Source organism: Panthera leo, chromosome E1, assembly GCF_018350215.1.
Source record: "Panthera leo isolate Ple1 chromosome E1, P.leo_Ple1_pat1.1, whole genome shotgun sequence".
Lineage (NCBI taxonomy): Eukaryota > Metazoa > Chordata > Mammalia > Carnivora > Felidae > Panthera > Panthera leo.
Window position 1 is genome coordinate 41,040,530 of NC_056692.1, and position 23,214 is coordinate 41,063,743.

At 51.7% G+C, this 23,214-nt stretch overlaps 1 protein-coding gene across 2 annotated transcripts; it reads left to right on the top strand.

The window, feature by feature from the left end:
• The first annotated feature begins 396 nt into the window (after positions 1–396).
• AOC3 (amine oxidase copper containing 3) lies at positions 397–22,022 on the top strand. 2 transcript variants are annotated; one of them, XM_042916460.1, is made up of 5 exons: positions 397–1,720; positions 15,864–16,260; positions 20,080–20,365; positions 21,072–21,201; positions 21,445–22,022. In XM_042916460.1, exons 1-5 carry the CDS (start codon positions 518–520, stop codon positions 21,718–21,720), a joined length of 2,292 nt encoding a protein of 763 aa, XP_042772394.1. In that variant the 5' UTR covers positions 397–517; the 3' UTR covers positions 21,721–22,022. The 2 variants fall into 2 exon arrangements, with proteins under 2 accessions (XP_042772394.1, XP_042772393.1); XM_042916459.1 differs by lacking the exons at positions 15,864–16,260; positions 20,080–20,365; positions 21,072–21,201; positions 21,445–22,022 and adding exons at positions 3,593–3,878; positions 4,823–4,952; positions 5,196–6,914 and having other exon boundaries at positions 397–2,117.
• The last annotated feature ends 1,192 nt before the right edge of the window (positions 22,023–23,214 follow it).

Genomic DNA, 23,214 nt, shown 5'->3' on the forward strand with positions numbered 1-23,214 from the left:
GGAAGGAGAACAATAGCTCCAAGTTACAGGAAAGGGAACATCTGGCCCTGGGAAGGTGGGGGTTGGAGGAAGAAGCCAGGCTGAAGGGGACGGGGGTCTGCTCTGTGCAGACCCACCCAGCTCCTTACTGGTGGTGCTTTTCCAGGTTCTGGCTGATCAGTTGCATTATTTTGAAATCGCACTCTCCTCTGCCTACCCCAGCTTTCCCCAGTTCCAACCCTGACCCAGAGAGCAGAGTCTGATTTGGAGCCTGGAAGACAAAGCCATGTAAGGTCTGTGGAAATCTCTGCTGCCCTGCTTCTGGCCCGCCCCCCAACCCCAGCCTGCCCCGCCCCCTCCCCAGCCTTCCCAAGTCCTTCCCACCCTCCCCACCCTCAGTATCCTGAACCGCTGAATAGCCAGAACCTTAGCCAGAGTCCAGGAGACCCCTGTATAGAAGCTAAGAGACCTTCCTCTGCTGACCTGAGAATACACCGTCTCCACTCCAGCTCAATTCTCTGTCCTGCTGTCACTGACAATGAACCAGAAGACCACTCTGGTGCTCCTCGCTCTGGCTGTCATCACAATTTTTGCCTTGGTGTGTGTCCTGCTAGCTGGCAGGGGAGGAGATGGGGGTGAACCCGGCCAGCCTCCCCGCTGCCCCTCTGTCTCCCCCAGTGCCCAGCTCCGGACACCCCCCAGCCAGAGCCAGCTGTTTGCAGACCTGAGCCCAGAGGAGCTGACGGCTGTGATGAGCTTCCTGACCCAGCAGCTGGGGCCAGGCCTGGTGGACGCAGCCCAGGCCCGCCCCTCGGACAACTGCGTCTTCTCGGTGGAGCTGCAGCTGCCCCCCAAGGCTGCTGCCCTGGCCCACCTGGACAGGGGGAGTCCCCCGCCCGCCCGGGAGGCACTGGCCATCGTCTTCTTTGGCGGACAACCCCAGCCCAACGTGAGTGAGCTGGTGGTGGGGCCGCTGCCGCACCCCTCCTACCTGCGGGATGTGACGGTGGAGCGTCACGGGGGCCCCCTGCCCTATCACCGACGCCCCGTGCTGATGCGAGAGTACCAGGACATAGACCAGCTGATCTTCGACAGAGAGCTGCCCCAGGCTGCTGGTCTCCTCCACCACTGCTGCTTCTATAAACGCCAAGGACGGAACCTGGTGGCGATGAACGCGGCCCCCCAAGGTTTGCAGTCAGGGGACCGGGCCACCTGGTTTGGCCTCTACTACAACGTCTCAGGGGCTGGGTTCTTCCTGCACCCCGTGGGGTTGGAGCTGCTGGTAGACCACAAGGCTCTGGAACCTGCCCACTGGACCATCCAGAAGGTGTTCTTTCAAGGCCGCTACTATGAGAGTTTGGCCCAGCTGGAAGACCAGTTTGAGGCCGGCCTGGTGAATGTGGTGCTGATCCCAGACAACGGCACAGGTGGGTCCTGGTCCTTGAAGTCCCAGGTGCCTCGGGGTCCGAGTCCTCCTCTGCAGTTCCACCCCCAGGGCCCCCGCTTCAGTGTCCAGGGGAGTCAAGTGGCCTCCTCATTGTGGACTTTCTCCTTTGGCCTTGGAGCTTTCAGTGGCCCAAGGATCTTTGACATCCGCTTCCGGGGAGAACGACTAGCTTATGAGATCAGTCTCCAGGAGGCCTTGGCCATCTATGGAGGAAATTCCCCCGCAGCATTGCTCACCCGCTATATCGATGGCAACTTTGGCATGGGCAAGTACTCCACTCCCCTGACCCGGGGGGTGGACTGCCCCTACCTGGCCACCTACGTGGACTGGCACTTCCTTCTGGAGTCCCAAGCCCCTAAGACAATGCGTGATGCCATTTGTGTGTTTGAACAGAACCAGGGCCTCCCCCTGAGACGACACCACTCAAATTTCTACTCCCACTATTTTGGGGGCCTTGCAGAGACAGTGCTGGTCCTCAGATCTGTGTCGACCTTGCTCAATTATGACTATCTGTGGGATATGGTCTTCCATTCCAGCGGGGCCATAGAGGTCCGATTCCATGCCACCGGCTACATCAGCTCAGCATTTCTCTTTGGTGCTGCCCGAAGGTATGGGAACCAGGTTGGGGAGCACACGCTGGGCACCGTCCACACCCACAGTGCCCACTTCAAGGTGGATCTGGATGTAGCAGGTAAGATATTCCAGCAGAAACAAGGATTCCAGAAGAGGGGACTGAAAAGTTGTCTGTTTGCTTTGGGTTTTCTGGAAGTTATCAGGAAAGGCAGATCTGAGCATGAGTTGTGGTTTGGGAGTTTCACACTTCCACTTTTGTTGGACGGGAGAAAGTTGGCTGCTGAATTTTATTTGGATCTTAGCTCATTGGCTGAGAGCAATGTCACCCTCCCTCCACATGACCTCATCTGAAAATCTTGAGAAATGGCAAAGCTCAGGGAGGAGGCAGCCTCTGGGCTCACAAGGTCCCCTTTTGCCCTCCTCCCTCCCTCCCTCCCTCTTATACAGGCCCCACTTCAGGGAGTCAGCCCTTCATTTTTCAGTTCATTTCTCTGTGTGTGGCCTGTGGTGCTGAGGTTTTGGAGGCTCTGTTTGCATTGTGCCAAGTCCCTGGCACATGCAGGCCCGTCATGGAATACCCCAGGCCGTACATTTCCTTGGGAGATGAAGCCCCCCTCCTCCCTGAAATTCCATCTCTCTCTGGGCACAATACACTTTATAGCATAGGTGCTGTGGAGTGTTCAGATAGATCCTGGGGTTAGTGGTCACCGAGAGAGCCAAAGATACGTGAGGTCTTGGAGTCTGTCTTTCCACTTTTCTTCCCCACATTAAGTCAATCACCCATTTTTTTTCTGGTCTGCCTCCAAAATGTGTCAAAGCCTTGCTGGGCCAGCCTTCTCTCTGCTGTTTCCACTCTTCTTCCTCTCAGGTCCAGGGGCCACCTATCAGCCTGTGCCTGCATGCTCCCCTGGGTAGCTCCAAGTTTCCCCATCACCTATAAGATCCGCACTCAGAGGGTGCAAGGCCCTTCCCCTCAAGAGTGCGGCTCCAGCCCGCCTTTCAGGCTCCTCCCCCGGCTGTCTTAGCCACGCCCACCCCTCCGAGGCCCGGGACACACGAGTCACCCCAGTCACACACGAGTCAGGCTTCTATGCTTTTGCTCATGTTTCGTCCCTGCCTAGAACGCCCTGCTGTGCTGGTCGTATGTCCTGATACAAGGCTGAAAGGCACCCAGGAAGGCCCCCTTTTCCGGCCTGCGCCTGTATTCCTGTGACCTTGGACCCTGAATGTGCTCCTCTCGCACAGCAAGCCAGCCAGGGCTTTGCCTGCTGCAGCCTCCGTGAGAGCAGGAGGGAAAGCACAGGATTTCATTCCTCCGTGTGTCCCAGGGCTGAGCACAGTCTCTCCATTAATAAGTGTGAAGGATTAATGAATGAAATCCTTGAGGAAATACTTTACAGGTCAACAGCTCTGGCTGAAAGATCAGGGATATCTTGGGGAGAGGGAAGGGGAGCAGGGGGCACACCCAGTTCTGGGTTTCTCTTTGGCCCCACTCTGAAGCAGTGAGTGGAGGGGAGGGGACAGAGTCCAGAGGGGACAGGGCAGCTGCGTGACCAGCCCTCCCTCCCACCCACCTCCACCCCACCCCGGCAGGACTGGAGAACTGGGTCTGGGCTGAGGACACGTCCTATGTCCCCACGGCGGTACCCTGGAGCCCCGAGCACCAGATGCAGAGGCTGCAGGTGACCCGGAAGCTGCTGGAGACTGAGGAGCAGGCCGCCTTCCCCCTGGGAGGCACCCCACCCCGCTACGTGTACCTGGCCAGCAACCACAGCAACAAGTGGGGTCACCCGCGGGGCTACCGCATCCAGATGCTCAGCTTTGCTGGGGAGCCGCTGCCCCAGAACAGCTCCATGGAGAGAGCCTTCAGCTGGGGAAGGTGAGCGGCAGGGTGTTAGCGGCTGGAGGAGGTGGACTATAAGAAGGGCCCCAAGTTGCTCAGAAGCCACTTGCCCCCACCTCCCACAGGTGTGCATGCACATACACAATCATGCACACACACACATTCCCGCAGCCACGATCTTAGTGGTATTCAAGATGCAGCCTGCTGGACGGAGGGATCAATGGAGAGTTATGTGCCAACTCGAGTATAATGAAATGTTGAAGGTGGGTTCTAGGTCATGGGTATGTGGGTGTTCACTACGCCATTCTTTCAACTTTTCTGTATGTTAAAAATGTTCACAATAGGGGCGCCTGGGTGGCGCAGTCGGTTAAGCGTCCGACTTCAGCCAGGTCACGATCTCGCGGTCCGTGAGTTCGAGCCCCGCGTCAGGCTCTGGGCTGTTGGCTCGGAGCCTGGAGCCTGTTTCCGATTCTGTGTCTCCCTCTCTCTCTGCCCCTCCCCCGTTCATGCTCTGTCTCTCTCTGTCCCAAAAATAAATAAAAAAAAAAAACGTTGAAAAAAAAAAAAAAATGTTCACAATAAAAATTGGAGGAAAAAACAGCACGAGAAGAGCACAGATCTGAGGGAATATGCCCTAAAACCCAGGCAGGTGACACGCTGAAACTGACTTAAGATCGGAATCAGGTCATGTCTGCACGCATGCATCCAGGGCGCAGGCTCAGATCTGGACGGATGCACAAGGATGACATTCCTATCTGAGATCTGAACAACGGGTCAGTTGATGTTTGAAATACGAGACACTGGACACACTCAGGAAGTCTCGGGACAGAAAGAAAGAGAACAAGTGGAGACAGAATAATAAAGAGGCTCGACGCTGTGAGACCTTTGTGCTCACTTCCTCTTTGTGCTCCCTCTCCAGTGTCGTTTCGGGCAGTAGGACAGGCTGATGACCTTGTGCGTCTAATCCAAATCTCCGGTAGGTACCAGCTGGCCGTGACCCGGCGGAAGGAAGAGGAGCCCAGCAGCACCAGTGTCTACAATCTGAATGACCCTTGGACTCCCACTGTGGACTTCACTGACTTCATCAACAACGAGACCATTGCAGGGCAGGTCAGCTGAGAGGATGGAGGGGGAGGCTCGATGGGGAGGTGAGGGAAGCAGGGATGAGCTACTTCATCCTCTCCCAAGCCAGATTCCTTGGGGGTCTTTAGAACCCACTAAAGAAAAAAGCTTTGTGATTTCACGTTTTTCCTGGGCTAGTGAGCTGAATCCGTACACACAGGGCTACTGGAGGAGGCAGGCATGTCCTTCGCAAAGCCAGGCCTCAGGATCATCTTTCTTCTCCCCTGCCAGGACTTGGTGGCCTGGGTGACAGCTGGTTTCCTGCACATCCCACATGCAGAAGACATTCCCAACACGGTGACTGTGGGGAACGGTGTGGGCTTCTTCCTCCGACCCTACAACTTCTTTGACCAGGACCCTTCCTTCGATTCTCCTGATTCCGTCTATTTCCGGGGGGACCAGGATGCTGGGGCCTGCGAGGTCAATCCCATGGCCTGCCTCCCCCAGGCTGCTGCCTGTGCCCCAGACCTCCCTGCCTTCTCTCACGGGGGCTTCTCTCACAGCTAGGGGGGTCCCTGGGATGGGGAATGTGGCCAGGGGCTCCAGGGCCAGGGTGTGTGGGGAGGGGAACAGTGGGCACTGGGCCAGGCAGCCTGGTACCCTCTTTTCTCCCAAGACCCCTCTGTATGGCCCTCCCTGACACCCCCTCCCTGCTGGGAGCATCCTGAGCCTGTGATGCCTGACCCTGGGGGAGGGGCAGAGACACAACTCAGCTTTGTTGGCCCTAGACCTGCTGGGTTCCTGACCCAGAGAGAGTGGCCAGCCGAAGCCTGGACTGATGGCCAAGCTTTTTCCAGAAGACTCCTGTTTTTTGTGGGTTTGTTTTGTTTTTGTTTTTTATTTCTGGCTTTCCCAAATCTTTTTCATCCATCTCCAGGTTTCTCCTGAGCCTCCTCAGTCCCTCACTTGGGAGGTGAGGGTGGCGTTTCTGCCCTGGGGATAGTCCCCTAGAAGCCCCAGGGCAGGGTTCCTGCCAGGCCTACATATCCACGGATGAGCTAGAAAGGGTTCCTTAGCCCATGTTCCTCTTATACAAGACCTCCTTCTCTCCCTCCTTCTCCCTTTTGCCTACTGTTTCTTCTTCATTTCCCACCTGTTCTTATATCCTGAGATTTCCCTCCCAGCCCTGAGAAGATGTTCCTCTGTCCCGATGCTCCCCTAGCCTTGATTTCTCAACTTAGGTCTCCTCCCCTGGCTCTATGCCTGTGGAAGTCTCAAAATGCAAGGGGCATCTAGTTTGAGAGGACAATCCCTGTCTGTCCCCTGTGTCTGTCACAAACCGGACTAGGAGTTGTCCCCACCCCTGTCCTGGGGCAAGCTATAATTTCCCCGAGAAAGTTCCCTCCGCCCCTTTGTATTCACCTGCCTCGAAGTCTCTGGCAGAGGATGGTCACACGGACAGCAGCCGCTCAAGTTAGCATTTGAGGTGGATTTGTGGGTACAGTGGCAATGAGGAGCGGTCATTTTTGCCAGCGGTGTATGTGACCAGTGACCTCTACCCCGCAGCAACAGACATGGAAAGTTGGTGGGCACCAATGGTGAGAAGCAGTGAGACCCAAGAATTCCAGCAACCTAGAGGTGTCCAACACAGGTGGCCATGCAAATGAGCTGGGAGGGGCTGGGGGTGGCTCCTACCATGCTGTCCTTCAAGGGGGTCTGGGCGAGGGATGGGTATACCAATAGTGAGAGATTGGAAACAACAGAAACATCCTTTCCTAGAGGATTGGTTAACTTAATTCTTGTACCGCCTTACTATGCAGCTATAAAAAGAATTCTCTCTCTTTGTATACTAATATGGAATGATCTTCCAATGCGAACAGCAAGGTGTATGTAGTGCCCCTCCCCTCTGGGTTGTAGAAGGGAGGAAACTATAAGTACATATTCACGTGGGGGTGCCTGGGTGGCTCAGTTGGTTAAGCGTCCCACTCTTGATTTCAGCTCAGGTCATGATCTCACAGTTTGTGAGCTCAAGTCCCACATTGGGACTGTCAGTGCAGAGCTTCCTTGGACTCTCTCTCTCCCTCCCTCTCTCTCTCTCTCTCTGCCCTTCCCCCACTCTCTATCTCTCTCTGTCTCTCTCTCTCTCAAAATAAATAAGCTTTAAAAAAATAAATAAATACATATTCACTTGTATATGCATATTCACAAGAGACTAGTGATACTTTTGGGGAGGGGAACCGGGAGGTGGGGACGGGGCAGGGAGGAGACTTAGCACACTATATACCCTTTTGTATATTTTGAATTTTGAGCCATGTGACTGTATTACCTATTCAAAATTAATAAAAAATGGACCCAACCAGGACCTGACTTTTTTTTTTTTTTTAATTGACAAGTCTTTTAGGAAGGGTTGAGGGTAGGTGGAGGGTAAAGTAAGTGAAGGTATGGACCCAGGGACTCAATTTGGTAAAGTTTCTGAGACCCGGAGAATGGATGTGGCCTCTGGTAACTCCTTTGCACTTTCTTGTCTGTCTATCCCCGATAACAATGCGAAACTTCAGCCACCCTCTCTCACTCCCTCTCTGTCTCTCTCTCTTTTTTCCTCCTCTCTGTCTCTCTTCAAAGAGGGGACAATGAGAAACAATGGAGAGAAGTGACCTCTGCCTGCTGGAAGCCCAGGCCAGGCCAGGAGGTGAAGTTCAGGAAACCAGTTTGGGCTTCCGCTTAGCCTCTGACCAGAGGGAGACCCTGTCTAGGGAACTCAGGCATCACAGAAGCTTCTGCTACCTTCTGTGCTGCCCCAAGCCCAAGTTCACTTCTAGGTCAATGAAACAGTGGGTGGGGATACATCAGTAAGCTGGAGAGAAACTAGGTTCCAAAGAATAGGGAGGAAGACCTCAGCGAGGACAGCGGGCCAGTGACAGCTGCGTTAATTTGTGGCACTGCCTGCCTGGGGTGAAAGGAGTGACAACACAGAAGGAGACTGAGGACAAGGAGTGACTGAAGACTGAGACAGAGGAGAAAAAGGATGTCATGACCAGCTGTGGGCTCTGACACTGACTTTGTACTTCTCTTTCTCCGACCTAAGTCATTTAACTTCTCCGCTACAGGCTGACTCTTCTTATGGGCAGCTGCACAGTGGTCACTGCTGGGGGAAATGGAATAAAGGGATGCTGGTGTCCACCCCTCCCCCCTCCCCATCACACTGACATGAAGCTTATGACCTCGAAACCCATGTCCACACCAAAGAGCGTGAGCGCTTGTGTGCCGTCATATGTGTGAGTGGGTGCAAATGCTCGCCAGCATTTGTCTGAAAATGTAACTGTGTGTGGTTGTGTCTCTACATGTCACCGTAAGGATGACACCACCTGCCCCAGCCTCAAATAAGAGGAGGTAAGATGGACCTGTGGATCATTAGAACGTCCACCCAGCTGGGGTCAGGAGGGCTACAAGGTGGACCTCCAGCCCCCTACCCCAATCCAATCTCTTCCTTAGACCACTGAGGCCAGCTTAGTGTGTTGGTGTCACATTTGTGATCAAGCGATAGGAGTGAATACTTATCAAGGATGTTAAATTCTGAAGGGACGGGTGCCCCAGTGCTAAAATCTTTAGGACATGGACTCATCGCCCTAAGAGGAGCTGGACAAGGGGAGCCCTGAGGCTTGGGTCAGAGGGCATAACTGGGACTTCTCTGGGAATGTAGACACTAGAACGCCCTGGAAGGAGCACATGTACTCACCTGCCTCTGCTCTCCTGTGGCCCCCAGGAAGGGCCCCAGCTCCAAGTACAAGAAGATTCCTTCATGCTTCCAACGAAGATTTACAGCGTGCCTTCTAAGGGCCAGGCACATGCAAGGCATTAGGATACACCAGTGAATAGGACGCACATTTTTGTCCTCGGGCAAGTGAGGCCAGTAAAGGATAGTTGCAGGCAGGACCGTTAAAAGGGAGGTGGGAGGGCGACAATAGCAGGGGCTCCTGACTTGGGTTTGGGAAGGGCTTCCTGTGAGACATGATGTCCAAACTGGGGATAAGGAGGACAGTGGAGAGAATTTTCCAGGCTGAGGAAACAGCATGATCAAAGACCAGGAGGTGACAAGGTGGCACCATCCAAGTACCCAAGTTCAATGAGAGGCATGTGGGCTATAGGGAGAGCCTGGAGGGGCAAGCAGGGAACAGATGAGGGAGGGAGTCCTTGCAAGCCATGGTTACTCTAAGAGAAACGGGGAGCCATGGAAAGACTTGGGGCAAGAGAGTGGCAAGTGTCAGATTTGCCTTTTAGAACATTCCCTCTGGCCCAGATACAAAGCACAGAGTTGACAGAAGACCTGGCCATGGGCAGTGGGTCAGAAGTCAGAAATGATGGTGGCCTGAACTCCTGGCAGGGCCTGGGGAGGACCCCTGTGGGGAGTCTGGCCTTTCTGAGCTGCTCCAATCAGAACCCCACATCTGCATGCCTCCCTCCTCCCTTCTCCCTCCCACACTTTCTGCTGAGGTTGCTGGGAAAATGAGGAGGGCTCTCTGGCCAGTAACTGGTCTTTTTCCTCCAGAACGGAAGAGCATTTTATTTAACGAGCACTTAACAGATCACTTGGGAAGGTCAGATGCTGATTGAAGAAAAATCCCAACAGTGCGGCTCTTCTATAGTTGGTGCAGTTACGTGATAATTGGTTAACTCATCCTTGTAGACTTTATACAATGCAAAGGGGGTTTGAGAAAACTTAAACCCCTATAAAAGAAAAGGAACTTGGTGCCCCCGTGACAGCTTCTTTGACTGTTTCGTGATGAGGATGGGCTCATTAATTCCACAGCCTTTTTACCTGCTTAAGGGGGACCCCACCCTTCGGGCTCCCCCCAGAAGGTTCTCCTTCAGTTATCCACTCCTCTGTCTGTATCTTTTATCTCTCCCTCTTTATTGGCTCTTCTTCTCAACTCTCATCTTGCTAAGCCTTCCTGGGGACCCTGCATCTCCCTGGCAGGGTCTTCTCTCTCTCTCTCAGTCTGTGCCTTTTCAAAAACCCCTTCTTCCGAGGCATGTTCTATCCTTCCTGGGTCTGCTTCCTCTGCCTCCCCAGTCACTCTCGACCCATTGCCCTCCCTCTGCCGGCCCACAGCCACAGACATTGCTCTGACAAAGGTCACCAGTGACTTCTAAATGCAGAATCAATGGGCTTTTCCAGGCGCCTACTTTCTGGACCTTTTGGTGGCATTTGACAACACCACCTACTCCTGCCTTGACTTCCCCACATTCTGACCCCTCCCTGTCCATGCTGCTTCTCAGTCTCATATGCTGGCTCCTTTACCTCTGCTCCCCCACCAGCCCACATAGGCCCAGACCTTGGCAATTTCCAGGATGCCATCTTGGGCCTCCTCTCTTCTCTTTCCAGAAGTCCTCCCTGGGGTGATCTCAGCCTCTCTTTAACTGCTAATACTGTTGTTGGCTGAAATGTCTATGTCTAGCCTAGAACGTCTCTCCTGTGCTCCAGACCCATAGAGCCAATTGCCCTATTTCTAAGCCTCTGTGCTGGGACTTCCCATGAGCACCTCAAACTCAACCTCATTGGTTCCCCCTTAAACTTGCTGCTCTTCGGGGCGCCTGGGTGGCTCGGTCGGTTGAGCGTCCGACTTCGGCTCAGGTCACGACCTCACGGTTCGTGAGTTCGAGCCCCACGTCGGGCTCTGTGCTGATGGCTCAGAGCCTGGAGCCTGCTTCGGATTCTGTGTGTCCCTCTCTCTCTCTGCCCCTCCGCTGTTCATGCTCTGTCTCTCTCTGTCTCAAAATAAATAAAAACATTAAAAAAAAAAACAACTTGCTGCTCTTCATGTGTGTCCTTTCTGGTGAAAAGCCCCATCACCCATCCAGTCACAGGAAACCTTTGTGTCACCTAAAACACTGTGTTCTTCTTTGCCTACCCACACCCAATTGGGCACCCAGTCCTGTCACCTCTGCTCTTCAACATCTTAGACTTATTCCTTTTTCTCTGTCCTTGAGGTCACTGACCTCATCGAGTCCACCCCACACCCTAGCACTGCTCCACACCTCCACACTGTTGCCACAGCTGTCACCCTACACTGCAGACGTGCGTGGAGCATGACCTGTGTGCACAGGGTTGACCCCCCGGGCTTCGGTAGCAGCAACCCCGCTGAGACACAGAGCGTTCTGGGGCCCAGTCTTCAGCCCGCAGGCAGGGGGTGGCCTCTGGCTCCAGGGAATAAACTCATCCTATTCACAGAGGCCAGGGGTCAAGTTTATTCAAAGGGAAATAAGACCTAATGAGAGGCACGTGGTCCTGTCTCCGGAGTAATGCTTCAAAAGGGACACCTTTTGTGACAATTGCGAAGAGGTATCAGAGGGAACAGTGTGACAGCAAGACACCTAGGGAAGATGGTTGGGGGGGGGCATCTTTTATATACCTGCTTCCCCACCAGCCAAGGCAAAGGGCTCTCCCCCAGTCATGACCCACCTCCCCACATGAGAGCCCTGTGATACCTTACTGGAGCCAACATTCTTTTATTTATTTTTTAAATGTTTATTTATTTTTGAGAGACAGAGAGACAGAACACGAGCAGGGGAGGGGCAGAGAGAGAGGGAGACACAGAATCCAAAGCAGGTTCCAGGCTCCGAGCTGTCAGCGCAGAGCCTCGTGCGGGACTTGAACCCACAAGCTGTGGGATTATGACCTGAGCCGAAGTCGGACCCTTAACAGACTGACTATCCAGGCATCCCTGGAGTGAACATTCTTGACTTCTGCTTGGTAGGTCAAGACAAAGAAACGTGAGCCATCATAATGATGTGCTCTTAGCTGGGAGCTGGGACGATAACTTACCAAAGAGCCTGGACCCGAGTTCCCGGGGTTACGCGCTGCCTGTGGCCAGGGCTTAGGCCTTGGCATTAGGTTCTGTTTCCTCTTATCCCACACAGACCCATTTCCAATGACCCGTTCTGCCTTCGTGGTGGTAATCCTGTTGTCTCTGTCTTGACCACAAGTTCTCCAGTCCCTTGTCTCTATGTTACTGCTCAGTTGATGGGAGCACTGGATGTGGATTCTACTCCCAAGCACTCAGGAGTAGGTATGAAATGTCATGTTTCTTTATGCTTCTATATCAGATAACAAGCTCGGTGCCCTTGTACCTGGTTGGCAGGAAATTCATTCACGGGCATGCTTGTGGGGGTTCTCATCTTCAGGGTTAGGGAAGACCCTGTAGTCTGAGATTTGGGTGGGGGTTGGGGGGAATGGTCAACTAGTTTTCAGGTGACAGTGGTCACTGCTATTATGTTCACTTTCTGCGGCCCTGAGGCCAGCCTTGCTGGGGCAGAGTTGGGAGGCGGGCCCTGCCCTGGGATTGACGCACACCCACTCTCCTGTGCAAAAGCCCTATTCTCTCCTTTTTCTCTCACTGACAATAGCCCTGACAAGAGCCCTGACAATAGCCCAGATGACCCAAGAGGTACTGGTTAAAGCTCTTGTTTTGGGGAGGGGACTGTGGAGGGGACCTGAAGGATGAAAGGGAAGTGGATTTGTCACAGTACACTCCTTTGTGCTTTCTACATGTATTTACCAACTGTTTTGTGTGTGTTCATCAAAATGTTTTCAAAACATTTTTTAAATCAAAAAATTTTTAAATACTTTCTTCCACAAAGAGCTTCTGCAGAGTATGAAAACCAGATCAGCGAAAGAAAAACCCAGTTCTGGGGCGCCTGGGTGGCTCAATCGGTTGAGTGTCCGACTTCAGCTCAGGTCATGATCTCGCAGTTTGTGGGTTTGAACCCCGCCTGGGGCTCTGCACTGAGAGTTCAGAGCCTGGAACCTGCTTCGGATTCTGTGTCTCCCTCCCTCTCTGTTCCTTCCGTGCTCAAGCTCTGTCTCTCCCTGTCTCTCAAAAAATAAAATAAAACGTTAAAAAAAAGTTACAAAAGAAAGAAGAAAAACCAGTTCCTTTTTCCTTGAGGACCCAACCCCAAGGGCTTGCTTCCCTGGGGAGGGAGGTTATTTTGGGATGGAAGACCCCAACTTTCTCACCATTTTAGAGAGAGCACCTCTACTCCTACCTCTTTAAAGAACAAGGGAAAGGAAAGCCCTTTGAGTTTCCATATCAAAATACAACTGGATGAGGGGCCTCTGTGTGGCTCAGTTGTGGAATGTGCGTCTCTTGATCTCGGGGTTGTGAGTTCAAGCCCCACACTGGGTGTGGAGATTACTTAAAAATAAAATCTTTAAAAACCAAAACCAAAACCAAACTACAGCTGGATGTATAAATATTTCTGGATAAGCTGACCTTTTTGTTATCAATTTACCTGGTTTAACTCTCCCAGGCTCCCAGATACCTCACCATCTACCTGCAATTACTGCCTTGCTTAAAACACGTACCACACAAAGTGGGTGATGGGCATTGAGGAGGGTACCTGTTGGGATGAACACTGGATGCTGTATCGAAACCAATTTGACAATAAATTTCACATTAAAAAAAAAAACATGTGCCACACAAAACTTCCCTATCTTACCTCTTCTGCCCCCATTTTGTCCCCACCTCATACCAAACTCACCGACCTTTTGGCCATTCCCTGCCCATGCTGAGCTGTTTCGAGTTTCTCTACCTTTGTACCTTCTGTTTCCTTTGACTGACATGTTTTTCCCCTTCTCTGCCCAGAGAACGCATTCTTCCCGCAAGGTCAGTCTCATGTCTGTTTCTGGGGAAATCTTCCTGGGCAGGTCCATGTTGGGAAGGATTCTCCTCCAGGTTCATGAGGCAAGCATCTCCCCTCCCTGGAACCTTCGGTCTCTCCTTGTTCCTCTCAGGACCTGACCACCCAGGTGACGGTGGCCTCTTGCACATCACCTGGCAGAGAATGGAGGTGGCTTTGCTCTCTGCCTCTGCAACATTTTGGAGGAAGGTTTCCTGGAATTGAGGGCGATGGGTTGCCAAGGTAACTCCACAGCCAGTGTTCCAAGTCCCCTGACCTCTGACCTGGCCCGTCAGTCCTGCTCAAAGGGGAGACGGGGATCTCTGTTACACTGTGCACCTGCTCCCTGCCCCCACTTCTGACTGGTTGCACACCCTGTGTACCCCACCTCCAGTGATTTAGGGTGCTTGGAGCCTCCACAATGTTGATCTGGTTCAGCCCTTCACCACCCCCAGCTCCTCCCAGGTGCTTTATGTTCTTAGCATTACTCCCATGCCTGCCCATAGGGTTCTGGTTGATAGCTGGTGGGGAGCAGGAGAGAGTGATGAGAAGCAGAGCCTGGAGGGAAGAGGGGAATCTGGCTGGAGCGGTCTGGGCAGGTGAATTTCCATTGCAGCCTTATAGCCAGGAGAAGGGTTCCATCTGGAGGGTGGAGGGAGAGCCCAAGGACAGTCCCTTTCTGTCCCCTTTACTTCCTCTTGCTTCTACCTGTGTTATCTCCAAAACCTACCCTTCCCCCCACTTGGTTCCCCAGCCTTGACCCTAAGTGTTTGATTTGGAACAAGAGGACAGAGGCTTACATGGGCTACTTAAAGTCCAGTTTCCTACCTCAGCCCCACCTCCCAAGCTTGGCCTGACCTCTGGCCCCCTCCAGCTTCACCCCCACCCCCACCCACCCATCTGCCCTTGGCTGCTTATCTTCAATGTGTCCATCATGCCTCTTGCCCAACAGCTCTGCTCAGAGACCAGGAACCTCCAGAGACTCAAAGAGGCATCCTGCTCCCAAGTCCTGTCTGTCTTTTATCTTTCTATTTCCCATTTTGCGTTCTGATTCAGGAGCCTAAGGACAGTCCAGGAGATTTACCTATGGCTATCTTCATTATTTTGTCCCTGTGTAGCGTTCTGGTGACTGGCATGGGTAATGGTGGGAGTGAAAAGGGATTGGAGAGGGAATATGAACCTGGCCAGCCTCCCCGCTGCCCCTCTGTCTCCCCCAGTGCGCAGCTCCGGACACCCCCCAGCCAGAGCCAGCTGTTTGCAGACCTGAGCCCAGAGGAGCTGACGGCTGTGATGAGCTTCCTGACCCAGCAGCTGGGGCCAGGCCTGGTGGACGCAGCCCAGGCCCGCCCCTCGGACAACTGTGTCTTCTCGGTGGAGCTGCAGCTGCCCCCCAAGGCTGCTGCCCTGGCCCACCTGGACAGGGGGAGTCCCCCGCCCGCCCGGGAGGCACTGGCCATCGTCTTCTTTGGCGGACAACCCCAGCCCAACGTGAGTGAGCTGGTGGTGGGGCCGCTGCCGCACCCCTCCTACCTGAGGGATGTGACGGTGGAGCGTCACGGGGGCCCCCTGCCCTATCACCGACGCCCCGTGCTGATGCGAGAGTACCAGGACATAGACCAGCTGATCTTCGACAGAGAGCTGCCCCAGGCTGCTGGTCTCCTCCACCACTGCTGCTTCTATAAACGCCAAGGACGGAACCTGGTGGCGATGAACACGGCCCCCCGTGGTATGCAGTCAGGGGACCGGGCCACCTGGTTTGGCCTCTACTACAACGTCTCAGGGGCTGGGTTCTTCCTGCACCCCGTGGGGTTGGAGCTGCTGGTAGACCACAAGGCTCTGGAACCTGCCCACTGGACCATCCAGAAGGTGTTCTTTCAAGGCCGCTACTATGAGAGTTTGGCCCAGCTGGAAGACCAGTTTGAGGCCGGCCTGGTGAATGTGGTGCTGATCCCAGACAACGGCACAGGTGGGTCCTGGTCCTTGAAGTCCCAGGTGCCTCGGGGTCCGAGTCCTCCTCTGCAGTTCCACCCCCAGGGCCCCCGCTTCAGTGTCCAGGGGAGTCAAGTGGCCTCCTCATTGTGGACTTTCTCCTTTGGCCTTGGAGCTTTCAGTGGCCCAAGGATCTTTGACATCCGCTTCCGGGGAGAACGACTAGCTTATGAGATCAGTCTCCAGGAGGCCTTGGCCATCTATGGTGGAAATTCTCCCTCTGCTCTTCGAAGCCGGTACACAGATGGTGGATTTGGCTTGGGTCACTTCTCTTCAACCCTGACCCGGGGGGTGGACTGCCCCTACCTGGCCACCTACGTGGACTGGCACTTCCTTCTGGAGTCCCAAGCCCCTAAGACAATCCGTGATGCCATTTGTGTGTTTGAACAGAACCAGGGCCTCCCCTTGAGGCGACACCACTCAGATATCTACTCCCAGTATTTTGGGGGCCTTGCAGAGACAGTGCTGGTCCTCAGATCTGTCTCAACCATGCTCAACTATGACTATGTGTGGGATATGGTCTTCCACGCCAATGGGGCCATAGAGGTCCGACTCCATGCCACCGGCTACATCAGCTCAGCATTTCTCTTTGGTGCTGCCCGAAGTTACGGGAACCAGGTTGGGGAGCACACGCTGGGCACCGTCCATACCCACAGCGCCCACTTCAAGGTGGATCTGGATGTAGCAGGTAAGATATTCCAGCAGAAACAAGGATTCCAGAAGAGGGGGCTGAGGTCTCCATGCCTAGCTTTAAAAATTGTCACTGAAACATGAAAAATATAAAAGTGTATGAAATAAACGTGAAAGTCATTGGATTCCTGAGAGATTTTCACCCTTAGCAGATCATTCTTCCATACTTAAAAAAAAAAAATTGGGGCGCCTGGGTGGCTCAGTCGGTTAAGCGTCCGACTTCAGCTCAGGTCACGATCTCGCAGTCCGTGAGTTCGAGACCCGCGTCGGGCTCTGGGCTGATGGCTCGGAGCCTGGAGCCTGCTTCCGATTCTGTGTCTCCCTCTCTCTCTGCCCCCTCCCCGTTCATGCTCTGTCTCTCTCTGTCTCAAAAATAAATAAAAATTTAAAAAAATTAAAAAAAATTCTTCCATATTTTAAAATGTTGCATCTGCAATATTTAATAAATTATAACATTTATGATATTGTATACTATCTACAAATAGGATATATTGATATAAATATTTAAAGTTTTTATTACCAAATTTGGGTCATAATGTACATATATTTTGCCACATCTGTTTTTTCACATAACAGCATATCACTCATGTAAGCAACAAATATTTACTGAACATATTTGTGCCAAGCACGGCATTAATGCAATTTAACAAAAGAAACAACATCCTTGCTCTTAAGAGGCTTGCATTCTAATGGGGGAGTGGAGAGCGTGTGCAGCACCTTGAAAAATACGTGTGATAGAAACATTTTTATGCTTAACTGCTCTATACATCGGTTTACACAAATGTAAAAATGGTATAACAGTACATTCTTAGTAAGACTGTTTGAGGATTAATGATGAGTACTTTAAAACACTGTCTCTTAAAAAAAAACTTATCCATGCATTCATTCATTTAAGTAATCCTTATACCCAACATGGGACTCGAACTCACAACCCTGAGATCGAGAGTCACATGCTCTTCTGACAGACCCAGCAAGGCGCCTCCAAAACACTTTATCTTTTGAAATAATTTTAGACTTAAGAAAAGTTGCAAACTTCGTCCAGTTCCCATATACCCTTCACCCAGCTCCTTACATGTTAACATCTTACATAACCACCGTAAGGCCATCAAACCAGGAAATTAACATTATTACAATACTATTAACTAAACTACAGACCTTATTAGGGTTTCATTTGTTCTTCCACTAATTTTCTTTTTCTGTTCCAGGATCTAACGCAGGATCCTGTACTGCATTTACACGACTTATCTCCTTAGTTTCCTCCAATCCGTGACAGTTTCTTAGGCTTTTCTTGTCTTTCATGACGTTCACACTAGGGAAAATATTGGTCATTATTTTGCACGTTATCTCTCAAAGTGGGGTTCTCTGTTATTTTCTCATGGTTAGATTGAGACTGTACTTTTTGTTTTGCAAGAAAACAAGAGAAATGACATTATGCCCTTCTCAGTCCATCATATCAAGAGATATAGTGACGTTGACCTCAAGCACTTAGTTAAGATGGTATCTTCTAGCTTTCTCCATTGTAAAAGTTAATATTTTTCCATTTCCTGCTAATAAATTTCTTGGGGCAATTACTTTGATGCCATGTGAATATCCTATTTTTTTTTCTTCTCAAATTCTTGCCCACTAATTTTTAGCATCTATTGGTGGACTTTTTTTTATGCCACAATTATTACTGCAGTGTTACCCTACTGGTCATTTCAAATTTTTTTCCTTATTCTTTATTCATTTATTAATTAGAATTCTTCATAAGGAAAGGCTATCCTCCTTTTACATTTATTTATATATGTAATTATTCACAACTGCATGGATTCATGGATATTTATTTTAGTCTAAGGGTTATAACCCAGTACTATCATTTATTTTGTTCCTTGAACTGTTCCAGTTTTGGCCATTGGGAGATGCTTCAGGTTGGTTCCTGTGTTCTTTTGATGTGCCTCCAACCTTTTTTGAGCACTTCTTTACTTTCTGGCACAAGATGTTCGAATTTTTTTAATGCTTATTTTTTTTTATTTTGAGAGAGAGAGATAAAAAGTGAGCAGAAGAGGGACAGAGAGAGAAGGAGAGAATCCCAAGCAGGTTCCGCACTGTGTGGAGCCTGACGCGGGGCTCGAACTCATGAACCGTGAGATCGTGACCTGAGCCGAAAATCAAGAGTCAGATGCTTAACTGACTAAGCCACCCAGGTGCCCCACAAGATGTTTGAATTTGATCTTGTATTTTCCCTGCTCCCGCCCTGGAATCAACCACTTCTCCAAGGTGTTCTGGTTCCTTCTAATTGGAAGATACTATTTAGAAACCAAGAGCTGGGTACCCAGAGTGCTCATTGTCACTGGGATGTCATTGCTTTTAGGATCGCTCATTGGACTTAGCTAGAAAATATAGGTATGTATTCTGCCCGACACACACACCTCTCTTTAGCTCTGCTCCTAAGCAATATCTCTTCAAGCACTTTGAACGGTGCCTGACGCATAGTGAGGAGTATTAGCCATTGTTGCTGCTGTTGTCCTCCACATGAGCCCGTGTGGATGTACCAGAAAGAACTCTTGGCCTTTTTATTTATTTTTTTTTAATGTTTATTTATTATTGAGAGACAGAGCATGAGCATGGGAGGGGCAGAGAGGGGGAGACATGGAATCTGAGGCAGGCTCCAGGCTCTGTGCACAGAGCCTGATGTGGGGCTCGAACTCAGAAATCATGAGATCATGACCTGAGCTGAAGTCGGATGCTTAACCAACTGAGCCACCCAGGCGCCCCTCTTGGCCTTTAATTATCACCTATGGGTAGAAACCCTGGGGTGTGGACTAGGGGCAGTGACTCCACAAAAGGAAACCGAGAGTGTGCTTCATCAGTCTCTGCTGTCCTCTGGTCCTTGGAAGGTATGGAGGGAGTTTTGGCATGTTTTGGTTTACTGCTCTTTGGTCCCAGATCACTTAAGTTGACTCCTAATATGGGACCTAGTTAGATTCTAATAAAATCATTCAAAATTCCCAGAGTTCAGGGAACAGACTGTGCACTTGGCCCTGCTCTTAATTCCTTGCCAAGCCTCAAATAATAAGAAATACCCCCAAGCTCCAGCAGCATTGGGCCCGGGGTCTGCTTTTCCTTCCCTCTGGCCAGCATTTCTGCCGTCCATATGTGGTGGGGCCATTCTATGTTGCTTTCCTCTGTGTGCTGCTCTGTGGACGATACAGAGCCAGAGTAAGACAGGGGTCCCCAGCACTACCATGATACTAACCGCATGCTCTTGATGACAAACTAGAGCACATTCTTTAAATCTCTAAGCCTCAGTTGTCCCATCTATACAATGGGGACAATTGTGGTTCCTCCTTCATAAGGTTGTAGTCCAAGTAAAGCACCAGTGCCCTGCCTGTGCAGAGCTCCTCGAGGAGGAGGTACAGCTATTTTTATGTTAATGGCAACGTAGTTCTGGTGATGCTATAGGGCTTTAGACATGAGGCGTAGACCCTTTCCTTGGGTCAGGAAGAATCTGACTCCTGCACATTGCCGGCCAGGCTGCTCCAACCTCAGGGAAACCATCCTCCCTGGCAGGTCCCCAGCAGGAGAAGGTCAGTAGAGATCCAGTCACAAGGCACCTGGGATTATTACCAGAGACGACATCAGTCAGGACCTTCTCCAAATCTCTGGATAGGAGATATCTTGGGGAGAGGGAAGGGGAGCAGGGGGCACACCCAGTTCTGGGTTTCTCTTTGGCCCCACTCTGAAGCAGTGAGTGGAGGGGAGGGGACAGAGTCCAGAGGGGACAGGGCAGCTGCGTGACCAGCCCTCCCTCCCACCCACCTCCACCCCACCCCGGCAGGACTGGAGAACTGGGTCTGGGCTGAGGACACGTCCTATGTCCCCACGGCGGTACCCTGGAGCCCCGAGCACCAGATGCAGAGGCTGCAGGTGACCCGGAAGCTGCTGGAGACTGAGGAGCAGGCCGCCTTCCCCCTGGGAGGCACCCCACCCCGCTACGTGTACCTGGCCAGCAACCACAGCAACAAGTGGGGTCACCCGCGGGGCTACCGCATCCAGATGCTCAGCTTTGCTGGGGAGCCGCTGCCCCAGAACAGCTCCATGGAGAGAGCCTTCAGCTGGGGAAGGTGAGCGGCAGGGTGTTAGCGGCTGGAGGAGGTGGACTATAAGAAGGGCCCCAAGTTGCTCAGAAGCCACTTGCCCCCACCTCCCACAGGTGTGCATGCACATACACAATCATGCACACACACACATTCCCGCAGCCACGATCTTAGTGGTATTCAAGATGCAGCCTGCTGGACGGAGGGATCAATGGAGAGTTATGTGCCAACTCGAGTATAATGAAATGTTGAAGGTGGGTTCTAGGTCATGGGTATGTGGGTGTTCACTACGCCATTCTTTCAACTTTTCTGTATGTTAAAAATGTTCACAATAAAAATTGGAGGAAAAAACAGCACGAGAAGAGCACAGATCTGAGGGAATATGCCCTAAAACCCAGGCAGGTGACACGCTGAAACTGACTTAAGATCGGAATCAGGTCATGTCTGCACGCATGCATCCAGGGCGCAGGCTCAGATCTGGACGGATGCACAAGGATGACATTCCTATCTGAGATCTGAACAACGGGTCAGTTGATGTTTGAAATACGAGACACTGGACACACTCAGGAAGTCTCGGGACAGAAAGAAAGAGAACAAGTGGAGACAGAATAATAAAGAGGCTCGACGCTGTGAGACCTTTGTGCTCACTTCCTCTTTGTGCTCCCTCTCCAGTGTCGTTTCGGGCAGTAGGACAGGCTGATGACCTTGTGCGTCTAATCCAAATCTCCGGTAGGTACCAGCTGGCCGTGACCCGGCGGAAGGAAGAGGAGCCCAGCAGCACCAGCGTCTACAATCTGAATGACCCTTGGACTCCCACTGTGGACTTCACTGACTTCATCAACAACGAGACCATTGCAGGGCAGGTCAGCTGAGAGGATGGAGGGGGAGGCTCGATGGGGAGGTGAGGGAAGCAGGGATGAGCTACTTCATCCTCTCCCAAGCCAGATTCCTTGGGGGTCTTTAGAACCCACTAAAGAAAAAAGCTTTGTGATTTCACGTTTTTCCTGGGCTAGTGAGCTGAATCCGTACACACAGGGCTACTGGAGGAGGCAGGCATGTCCTTCGCAAAGCCAGGCCTCAGGATCATCTTTCTTCTCCCCTGCCAGGACTTGGTGGCCTGGGTGACAGCTGGTTTCCTGCACATCCCACATGCAGAAGACATTCCCAACACGGTGACTGTGGGGAACGGTGTGGGCTTCTTCCTCCGACCCTACAACTTCTTTGACCAGGACCCTTCCTTCGATTCTCCTGATTCCATCTATTTCCGGGGGGACCAGGATGCTGGGGCCTGCGAGGTCAATCCCATGGCCTGCCTCCCCCAGGCTGCTGCCTGTGCCCCAGACCTCCCTGCCTTCTCCCACGGGGGCTTCTCTCACAGCTAGGGGGGTCCCTGGGATGGGGAATGTGGCCAGGGGCTCCAGGGCCAGGGTGTGTGGGGAGGGGAACAGTGGGCACTGGGCCAGGCAGCCTGGTACCCTCTTTTCTCCCAAGACCCCTCTGTATGGCCCTCCCTGACACCCCCTCCCTGCTGGGAGCATCCTGAGCCTGTGATGCCTGACCCTGGGGGAGGGGCAAAGACACAACTCAGCTTTGTTGGCCCCAGACCTGCTGGGTTCCTGTCCCAGAGAGAGTGGCCAGCCGAAGCCTGGACTGATGGCCAAGCTTTTCCCAGAAGATTTGTGTTTCTTCTAACAATTTTTTAATCTTTGTTTTGTTTTGTTTTTTAAGTAGGCTCCACGCCCAATGTGGGGCTCGAACTCACAACCCTAAGATCAAGTCACATGCTCTACCAACTGAGCCAGCCAGGTGCCCTTCATCTTATTTTTTGTAACAAGATTTTTTTTAACGATTCACATGTCATTAAATCCACCCTGTCAATATGTAAGATTGAGTGGGTTTTGGTATATTTACAAAGTGTGCAACCATCACCCCTATCCAATTCTAGAGCATTTTCATCATCCGAAAAAGAAACCTCAGGCCCGTTAGCAGTCGCTCCCTGTTTCTCTCCAACCCCTTCCCGGCTCTAGGCAACCACTAGTGTTTCTGTCACTATAGATTTGTTTATAATCTGGACATTTCATATATAAACAGGTTCACACTGTATGTGGTCTTTTGTGCTCCTTTCAAGCGGCATCTTGCTTTTGAGGTACATCCATTTTGTAGCTTGTGTCATGGCTGAATGCGATTCCACTGGACAGACCACATTTTGTTCATCCACTCTTCCACTGATGTACATTTGGGTGGTTTCCACTTTATGGGTAAAGCTGCAGTGGGGGCGCCGTGGTGGCTCAGTTGGTCAAGCCTCCGACTTCCGCTCAGGTCATGATCTCGCGGTTTGTGAGTTCGAGCCCCGCATCGGGCTCTGTGCGCACAGCTCAGAGCCTGGAGCCTGCTTCGGATTCTGTGTCTCCCTCTCTGTCTCTATCCCTCCCGTTCGCGTTCTGTCTCCCTCTCTCTCTCTCTCTCTCTCTCTCAAAAATAAACAAACATTAAAATAAACAAACTAGTAAATAAAAGTTTATTTTAAAAAGCTGCTGTGAACATTCTCATACAAGCTCTTGTGAGGACATGTGTTTTCATTTCTCTTCAGTACATACATACCTGGGCGTGGAATTGCTGGGTCGTATAGAAACCCTGTCCCTAACCTTTTGAGGAACCGCAGGCTGGTTTCCAAAGTGGCTGTATCATTACTTTTCCTTTCCTTTTCTTCTTGTTCTTCTTTTTTTCTATTGTGCTGAAACATACATAACCTAAAATTTACAAATTGCCCAAATTTAAACATACAGTTCGGTGTCACTAAGTACATTCAGAAGCTTGCTGGGGCCTCCCCAGCTCCTCCTCTGCCCTTGGGCCTTGAATTTGAAGATGAGGCCTCT